This window comes from Anopheles darlingi, chromosome 2 (genome assembly GCF_943734745.1).
Source record: "Anopheles darlingi chromosome 2, idAnoDarlMG_H_01, whole genome shotgun sequence".
NCBI lineage: Eukaryota > Metazoa > Arthropoda > Insecta > Diptera > Culicidae > Anopheles > Anopheles darlingi.
Window position 1 is genome coordinate 54,287,926 of NC_064874.1, and position 10,179 is coordinate 54,298,104.

The 10,179-nt window shown below is 37.3% G+C and overlaps 1 protein-coding gene across 1 annotated transcript in view; it reads right to left on the reverse strand.

The window, feature by feature from the left end:
* Positions 1 to 1,295: 1,295 nt before the first annotated feature.
* LOC125949198 (short neuropeptide F) overlaps positions 1,296 to 10,179 on the reverse strand; it is a 14,361-nt gene continuing 5,477 nt past the window's right edge. The window contains exons 2-6 of the mRNA XM_049675971.1: positions 4,846 to 4,936; positions 3,753 to 3,919; positions 3,475 to 3,660; positions 3,149 to 3,367; positions 1,296 to 2,627 (exon numbers count right to left, since the gene is read on the reverse strand). Coding sequence (XP_049531928.1) covers positions 2,574 to 2,627; positions 3,149 to 3,367; positions 3,475 to 3,660; positions 3,753 to 3,919; positions 4,846 to 4,933 — 714 coding nt within the window. The 5' untranslated portion in view covers positions 4,934 to 4,936 and the 3' untranslated portion in view covers positions 1,296 to 2,573. The remainder of the gene's footprint in view (positions 2,628 to 3,148; positions 3,368 to 3,474; positions 3,661 to 3,752; positions 3,920 to 4,845; positions 4,937 to 10,179) is intronic.

Below are 10,179 nucleotides of genomic sequence, written 5' to 3' on the forward strand. Positions count from 1 at the left end.
AAACCCCGCCCGGGTGTTATAAAATAATAAATAGCAATCTGTACCGCCATGGTCCTTTGGCCATTTATATAAACGGTACGAGCGTCCCCAAAGTGTACCGGCGATGTTTGTTGATGACAATATTTTAAGTTAATCACACAACGAATATGACTTGGAATGTCTACAAACAAGTCATGAAAACAAATCTCTGTTATCGCTGTTTCTTCCACAATCAGTGTACTTAATTCGCCATGGCAAATATAGAGACAAAACGATTACCTTGTAGCCATAGAGAGGCACCAATGAATATATGTGTGTATGTCTGTAATAACCAGACTCGTTTTTATTACATTGTTGCTAAATCAGATATAGTGCACTACAAATATTTTATTCAAACATTTTCTTCTACTTCTAAGTTAGTACTACTGCGGTGGAAGCCACAAGAAGAAATTGACTAAAATAGGCAGTTGTTAATTTCAAGTACCATAAATTCTGGTAGTGTAGTTGGCGCATTTCAATTGCAAATAAAACAACTGACAAGGCAATTATTTACTTGTCAAATTGTGACCAAATTTCTACTATCTTTCGACCCGAACTCCGTTCGGTTTTCTGCCATTGCGCCTTGAAGCCAATTTTATCTCATTTATTTGTCGCCCTAAGGCTCGAAGTGTATTAAAAGATGAAAAAGAAGGGCCTTCGAAACTTTGTATAGCTACGGCTGGGCTACAATAACACCTCTACTTTTCATTTGAATAGAAGTATTATTCTTGTTTTAGTTGTAATTTGTTCTGCTTCAGACGGCTTTCAAAGATATTCTGTTAAACGTCTAAGAACTTCTTATTCCATTTGCTCATTAAATGGTTAGAAAAGTTTTACGAAAATATGTATTAACATAAAGAACCAAATATTTGCATTAGATGACTTAGTTATCTATAATGTTTCATCAGCACAATCGTTTAGATTATAATTATCGAGGAATTCGACGGCTACGACGACTATGCACAGTAGTGCAAGTATCCTTGCAATACTGCAAGTGGAGTGGCAATGTAAATGGACCTATGAGGGTAAATACACAGCTGAAGAATACACAGCACAGCTTTTTATGACGAGAAAGCTTACTTATGTTCGGCAATAATTCATAGTTCATGCTTTTAGGATGCTGATCACATGTGCTAGGCAGTAAAAGTTATATTTCAGATTTTTATGTTTTAAAATAAAAGAACCAGTTTGTTAGAGTGAGTTTACACTGCTTTTTTATGTCATCATGAACAAAACAGAGTTTACTTTAAAGTACAAGACAAAGGTTTTTTCCCACTAAGTAATATATTGATGTTCATCGATATCTGTACATTCACATGCTTGTTCAGTTTGTTGTTTCCGGATGATGCAAAAATAGTTTAAAATACATAGATATTCTTAACCACAGCTGTTTTCATCTTTACAGCAGTTTCCGCAATGCCGATATTGACTATGCGATGGCTAACGCCCGACAACAATACTGCTTTGGAATAATAGTGCTAATTCTTTCTCCACCTTACACTGTTAAACCAGAGGAGTTTTATTCGAAAAACACGCAAGCCAATGGGTAAGTGATTGCTCTTGCCATGCCAGCGATGCTTTTCAAATAACCACACGGTTGGTATGTTTCGCGTTCGAGAGGCGATGCATACGCGTAGATATGGATGCAAGAATTAGCGCATAACCACGAGAAACATGCAATGATGTAGGGCTGTTAATGTACCTAACGTATGTATAACATTAATCTGTGTGTTAACGGCAGGAACGAGTGCACCTAAAGGAAATGTTTCAGAGGGAAAATATTGTTCTTTTTTGTTCTTTTTCGGGTTATTATTTTGTTTCACCCGCGCCTTGCTGCTGGAAGCGCAATAATCCTATTCTTCGTTAATCTGTGCTTTTCTCTTACCCCTATCAAAACTGTTTCGCGAACTTCAGAACAAACTTTCACCGCAAGGCCGTAAGGTAATTGTCGGGTTTTCGTAAAGTCGTCATCCGCAAGTAGTTGTGTTTTTTTTGCGTTCTTGCTAAGAAAACTGTTCCAAAATAAATCTGTTGGAATTTTTCTGCTCTCACGACACAGCAGCAAAATCTCAGCAGATTCAGATCATGGCAACACTCTTTTACATCAGATTTAATGTATCAGCGGAGGAACTTTTTTGTGGAGTATGACGGTTGGCTATCGGCTTCAAGTGATTAGCTATTTGAATATGTTGCTCCATGCTGTATGTAATTGTTCGATGAAAATGTGGTTATCGAGATGCTGTGCTAATGCGTTTGTAAGGGTAAAACAAGAAGCTGGCTAATCTGCGGTGCAAAAATAGATGCCACAAATGGTGGCGCAAATTATCAAACAGCATTCACTTTGCACATGTTCTATTCGTCAAACGTGGTCATTATGATAAGGATCTTGGATTAGAAAACCCTAAAGCAAGACTCATACCAGCAGTAACAAGAGTTGGTCTTCATTCTAGATTTCACATAGTTTCACATGGTTTCTTAGTGTTCATTAGAGGAGGTCCTACGAGGGGATATGCAAATGACAAAGACGGGACTGGTGTCAGGTAATTAACGCGTGTTTACTTGTCATCAACGGTGTTGCTTTCACTGTCCTCCATATCCAGTGTTTTGTCCTTTCGGTCAGATGGCATTGTTTATTTTTATGTATATCCAGACAGCGTAAGATATAGATATATCGGAAAATAAGACAAGGTGAAGAAGAATAAAAGTTAGCTATAATTGAAATATTGTTGAAAACTAATTTGTGTTGCTTTGTAGATACTATACGCCTTGGTTACATTAAATGAGGAATTGTTGAAACGAATTTATTCATAGAATAAGCTGTTATTCATAGGAGCAATCTGAGCTACATACTAAAACGGATTATAATTCAGCCTTTTGCAATTCCAGTTAAAAGCAGTACCGAATAGAAGTATTGTTTCTTGATGATTTCTGATTTTGTTGAAAATATAATTTCGGATAGTGTCGGATCCATTTGAACCATTTAGACCATTTTGAACTATTCCGACAAGACTCATGCATTTGCTCTGGGTTAGTTTCTAATTCCACAATGACCATAGTATAATGATGCTCAATCTAAGGATAACTCATAGATCGCAAAACACAGACCTGGTTGCATCAGTTTCATACATACCTCCTGCGCCTCTTTCGTTAGTGCGGGATCGGAACGTCCCCATCTCAGTCTTTGCGTCGGTGCTCGCTTTTCACTCGCTTCGTTTGTTAATGTCGTTTGTGGCCCAGAAGTCAGTTGATGCTCATTGTACATGGCCCAGGAAGGATCGGTTCGACCGAAGCGGAGTCTGAGTTGTGGGGCTCGTATAGTTTTCTGCTGTATAACGTCGTCTTGCTGAAACTAGAAAAGGAAATTGATATGGAAATGGGCTGTCGTTCTGCATGCTGAATACGGTCCTCGGTGCGGCTCGTTGTTGTGATATCGTAATGAGAGTATCGCAATCTTACCTGATTGACCAGATTTCCGAATAAATTCGAACGGCCCCATCGCAGTCGCTGGGACGGTGCCCGTTTTTCAAAGTTCTCTTCCAATAATGCGTTTTCGTTGAACGAAGACCAAAGAGGATCATTCCTACCAAATCTGAGACGAAGCTGAGGTGCACGGATTACTTTTTGGTCCATCAGCTCATCATCCTGCATTAAATGGGAGTTGAAACCATACGTTTGAGTGTTTCGAACACAATCTATTACAGCTGCCTTTGGACTATGTGTCGAAAACCACTCACCCCAATGCTATCAGGACGAACGGGTACCGAAGGATCATTTCGTCTTCCGAAACGTAGTCTTAACGAAGGGGATCGTACCGCTTTTCGCTTGATTTGATGATCAGCATAGGATACCGGTGCCGCATACTCTCGTTGCAGCAGATATTCGTACAAATCTTTGATCGTTCCTGTTGAAAATCGATGAATGGTTCATTTAAATGAGGTAAAACCATCACCTTCGTGAACAACATCGTTCTTCTTATTCAAAAGTTTCCGTGTACTCTAACTCGTAAATATTGTTTTTATAAATTTACAACTACGCATAAGGTTTGCGATTGCCTTTAAGGTAAGGGATTGAATAAAAAAACGACTGAAATTTATTACATTATATTATTTTTCATTTAGTTATTTGCTAACTTTGCAACCTTAACAACGTTCTACTAAACTCTTTGGATACATCTTTGGGTTGGAAACAACTTCGTTCAAAGCGGCTAAAGGAGGTAAATACTTGACACGGACAAGTTTCGGGTGAAATTCGCGTAACGTTTGTAATTCGTAGACGTTCCGAAAGTCAAACAAAAGGATCTTTCATTCCTCCATCCGCCCAATGGTCTAGTGCCCGGCAAGCACCTTTAGGTAACGCTTTCGGGTTTCACGCCAAAGCATTTGAATCGAACCCACTCCTTGGGGTGTATCACACCCTTGAAGTTGTGGTCACCACCTGCGGGTCCAACAACAGTACTTTAAGGGAACGGAAGGTGACTGCTTCAATGGTCCTGATGCTGTGGGGAGCTGTAAACTTAACCGACAAACAAGGCCCATGTCGTTCAGATCAGGAAGGAATTAGAAAGGGTAATAAGTGAGGAATTTTAAAGACCTAATCTGCTTTTCGGCTTCTTGAACATGACATTAGCCTCGAGTGTGGGGTTCCGGCGTAAGATATTTGCCTATCATGTTGAAGAAGAAGCAGATTGCATTTTGTGTTGATGGTTGGTTGACCCTTTTTCTTGCTTTATGAGCCATAAGTTTTGCGAGGGCAAGATTGATATCTACTGTGCCACTAAGCACTCCTTCAACTAATTAGCTGGTAAAACAAAAAATTCGCGACACTTACCTTCTGAAGGTTGTAAAGACTCGGACATGAGACTACCTACAGTAAGCACTAAAAGCAGCGTGAATGTAGTCAAGTTTATTCGATACATAGTCTGTAACGGAAAATGAAATGATATAATATTGTTTATAAAACATCAATTTAATATAATCTACAAGTGCACAAGTGCATGCTTATTTATCTTTGATAACATTCGGATTATTTTCAAATGTAGTTTGAGCAGTTAAAGGTACAACGAATATGCATTTTTGTTGATTGATCATTGATTGATCTACTCTTGTGTTTATTTGTTAGAAGTTTAGATAATAAATTTTTAATGTTATATAAAAATAATAATGATAAATTAAATGCTATGATGGAAATTTAGATTAAATAAAATGAAAAAGTGAAATGAATCTTGTTATAAATATCAAATTGAGATAATTTCGAACAAGTTGGCACATTAATTCATTTTTCTTCGAATTGTATCAGGGTTTTAAAATTGCATAAACGCACAAAAAGAAAGCTTATCTTTTGCGCTTTTAGAATAGCGTTGAAAAAATAAAACTTTATAGTCTTGTTCATGAATTCCAATATTGCTTCCAATAAATGAGAAACACAGCATTATTATGAGTCATGAAAACGGTTTCATGACAAGGCTGTTTACCTGTTCAATCACGAAATCCTTCTCGATATTGAAATGCGTTGAAATCTGTATTTGCCCTTTTGAGCTCTTATCGTGTCATATTCTCATGGTGTGAGTATAAATTGCATCCAATCTGTAGGCTCTTGGCACGATTTTTTATTACTGGCCATTAACCATTTGAAAAGACAACAAAATGCTTGACTTGAAGGGAATAGCAAATCGCACCATAGGAACGACCAGAAGGGGAATATTCCGCTGTGTTTAGCTGGTAACAGTAAAATTGAATGACGGTTTTTGTATACGGCCAGTATTATATCCACAAATTATGTTCAATATTAAATGAATATACTGCCTTGCTGTAGCGAATATACTGCCTTGCTACTATCAAGATTTAAAAGAAAATTGCAAACGGTCCGTAAACAACATTTGGTTGGAGAATGATAGTTTTATTGTAGCTGAATATATAGTTTAATTATTTTTATAAATAATTTTAAATGTGAATTTTTTATTTTAAATGTTTGTCTTTTACACAGTAGATTTTTTTAAAATGTTTTCCTATCATACCACGACACTGTGTGCAGGGGGATTTGCTTTTGTCTGCACCGCATACATTGTTATCTAGGATGGAACGGTGAGATAAGCACTTAGCAGCGCCGAAGCAAAAACTAAGGTGAACCTGCTTTCGCGCCGATCCTGGGGGATATAAAATCAACAGGTATCTTTCTTCGCTCTTCGTATACCTGATGCACCCGTCTGTTTCACAGTATGAATCGTTTGTACTTCGATTGCAACACAGCATCACATTCTTCCATATTGATCTGGCTGGATATGGCGCGCGCTTCAAGCTCAACGGCATCACTCGAAAAGCATCAGCAGCAGGTGTATGGTAGTGATGTAAAATCAATAAAATATTAATAACCCATAGAGCGCGCTAAACGTTCTCCCCAATAATCTCAGCCAGAGATTTTGTCACTGCAGTTTCCTTTGCTGTCGCCATTTATCCGTACAGTGTTCAACGATTAGTCAAGGTAGGGGGAAGATCATTTCATATCCACCAAATAACCAGAATTACACGAGAAAAAAAACGCACATTAATCGCCAAATCGTATGTCTATTCATAATGCAGAATAAATTAAATTAAAATTAGGATAAATAAAATCAAGTGTATCTTCTCTTCGTTCCAATCAATGGCGTAAATGTTGAATGGATTCATTTTTTATTTTTATGTGGCAATGAAGATCCTACAATATCCGCTATGGTAAAAACTTTGTCATAATTTACGCATGGTTAGGAGCCTATTGCATCATTTCGCTTCAACATTGTTCAACCCAATATCAAATCAATTGTGGAACCCAACTGGTAAATTACCCTACGCGATTGGTCTGATTGGACTGCAAACACGAAGGAAGCGAGTTGCAGCGTACTCGTTTACAGCTTTGCTGTAATTGCATAAACTTTGATCAACCGCATGCTGTGTTTTTGTCGGAAAGATGAAAGAATAAGTTTCATGATGAACTTTTTTTTTACTTTGAGCAATATTTGGCGGAATATGATAGGTAAGATTTTGAAGAACGTCAAACGATGTTGGGAACTGCTGTTCAACGATACCGTGTCAGTTGTCTGCATGAAGGATGTGAAAATAATTTAATTTGATAGTAGACCTCCTATGCTACACGCAAATAATAAATAAAAATAGTCATGGGGTTAGTACAATGAACATGGATGCGAAAACGGAAAGATCAAATCTGTATGTGTCTAGTTTATCGAATCGGGTAAACTAAAAAAGTTGGGACTATGATGGTAATAAATAACATTTCGTGCTACCACCATTGAGTTGCCGTTTTTCATTGAGAAGTGAAGAGTTCGGCTGAATTCCTGCAGCTCATTGTATTAATGAGTTTAAATGATTCTCTGAGGGATAAACCATAATATGCGGACGGGTGGTTTAACTGTCGGAAATGATGGATTATGCGTTTGTGGCATCTTCGAAAGATAAAGAAGCATCCTAACTGCATGGTTAGGTATGATTGAATTACCTATGAGTGTGCACTTTAGTTACACTTGCTTAAAGTACTGGTTATGGTTGAGCTTCAGTGAAATATGTTATTAGCTACACTTTTAACATTGCTCAATGCACCATCATGATAAATTAATCGCGGTAAACTATTGACACATTTACATTATCATCATTATCATCACTTTCATATCATGCATTAGCATGTTTATCATATCAGTAACTTGCTAATAGTGGCTGAAGGAGCAATGCCATATGACTGCATGGTTACAGCGCAAGATACTTAACGATAAAGGTTTGAAAAAGCAGATCATACGCACAATAATAATCTGTTGTTAATAGTCAATATTTGCTTGGTTGTTCGTGAAGTAAAAGTTTTAATTTGCGTGATAAATTAGTGAAATTTACTCTAAATAGACAAGGGAAATTATAACATCATCATGTATTAAAAAGCATAGGTAAGGCTTATGAAAAAAAATCAAGTAAAAAGATGAGCATGCGTATTATTCGTTATGCCAGAAATAGACCAATTCTATTTTTTTATTCTTGTGTGGCATACAAATATCTTATAATAAACCATTTAAGACAGTTATTTTTCATGATCTTTGCTGGTTTATCAATTAAAGTAAAATAGATACATCAATCAGCTATCTGATCAATTATGCTCCAAGAAGGAATTCGATTTGTGACAAAACGCACGAAAACGTAGATGACTATACACCAATCGATACAGAAAAACAACGCTCCATCAACTCATTAGAACAAATAAACAAGACATATTCCTGGCGTCACTGTTACCAATCCTTGAGATCAAATGTCGTTTTAATGACTCCGTTTGCTCGAGGTGGTGTTTATTGGACAAGTTTAGTGATTAATCATGTGGTTCCCCTATCGCATTAGTGCGTTAGGTGACAAATAGTAGAGGGTAAGGTTGAAGGTACTAACTGATTACCACAAACTGAACTTATTAACACGATGTTGTTCAATTAAATCGATTGAATGACTGGCTAACGCAGGCAGTTTGATTGCTGTACAAAAAATACAAAATTGGATGAATGAAAGCACAGTTCTTCTTTGGAGAAGTAATGCGAGAGCTCAGCCAGATCAGCCGCATGAAGAAAAGGTAATCCTTTCTTTCCAATCTACCCTTTGCCAAACCAGAAAATTGTCTCAGTATTCGTTTATCCAGCGCTTGGCGCGGTTTATCAGTAAGCGATGATGGAGTTTGTTAATATGATGCATGGCACCATTGAAGGTAAAAGTAAATTCAATGACAAAAAAGTTGTGCTTTTATCTATTGCTTACAAATGCTCTAGAGAGTTGGGACGGTGAGCAATCTGCGTAAGCAGCCATCCGTGTTAAACGGATCCCTTTCAAAGAAAATCTATCAACTTACAAAGTGATTACCACTTTGTGAGTGTAAGGTACATCAATTGAAATGTGAAATTAGTTATGTGTGGCTTCTCAGATGAACGGGAAGAAGAGAAGCTCATCGATGATTTGTTGGCTTCTTGCTTGACATCTCCCAATGGAAAGTATAAGGAAATGTTCTCCGGGCACCATAGTATGCTAACTCGAAAAGTGTTCTAATGGCATATGTTAGCCCTGTTTCTCAAAAGCAAGCGACCCGAATTGCAAAACATTCTTAAAAGACAATGAACGTCAGGTTGGGATTACAGTATATTTACAAATAAATGCAATATTTATAATTGGAATTCACACAATATACAAACAGAACATAGTTTTACTCCTTAAACATTTGTCGTACACTTTTGCATATATGCAGTCACATGCTAATAAAACCAACGGGGTCAATAAATTCTTACCGCATTCACATCATAACATAGAAAGGATTAGAAATGTGTATCTTTGGAGAACACCATTGCAGAACCTACAACTGACTAGTTAGTTATTGTTAGTTTTGTTGGAGTTGCATTAAGCAGTTTAGCATAGACATTATCCACACCGGAACAAACGAGATGCACGTGCACGTACTGTTATCATTTATTGCGTATCAACCATGTGGTGCTAAAAGCTGACTGAGCATGCAATAAACTACATTACTTATTCGCCATTAACGGAATGGCATTTAGTAATATGGGGTGATCGGAGGACCAAACCTGCTTGTAGCATAGCTGTAGCTTGTAGCTTTGGTTTCCTTGCAAAAGCAACTAACGCATAAAATACCTTGGGCTATTCATAGTTTATCTAGTTTTAGTTTAATCATTCTGTACATCGAAAAGTTAGTGAAGACAATTCTACAATGTAAATTATAATTTAAGGGTATACAGCTGGCACGCCTATATACCTTTGATGCATTTAAAGAGAATACGTTTTGAGTTTCGTTGCTTGCTTTAAAAAACATACTGCAAAATACGTTTTTTAATAGAATGGAACGCTTGAAAAAAGAAAGCCGATGCGACTAATTGTAGGTACATTCATTTAACCTAGAACCTTGTTTTACAACCGAGAGTGTAAATTGGTGTATGGGGTCGGTGGGCACTACGTGCAACATGCTGTATCTGTAGGACAAAGATGGCAAGCGGTGTGCCATATTTTTAGCATAGATATTAATGCTAGCAGGTGTACCTAGGAGCGTAACATATTGCTGTCCGAGAAATCGAACGAAAGAAACAACATTAACAGTCTGAAAAATTTTATTCAACTAAACAAATAGCTGAACCACCTAGGAGTAGGA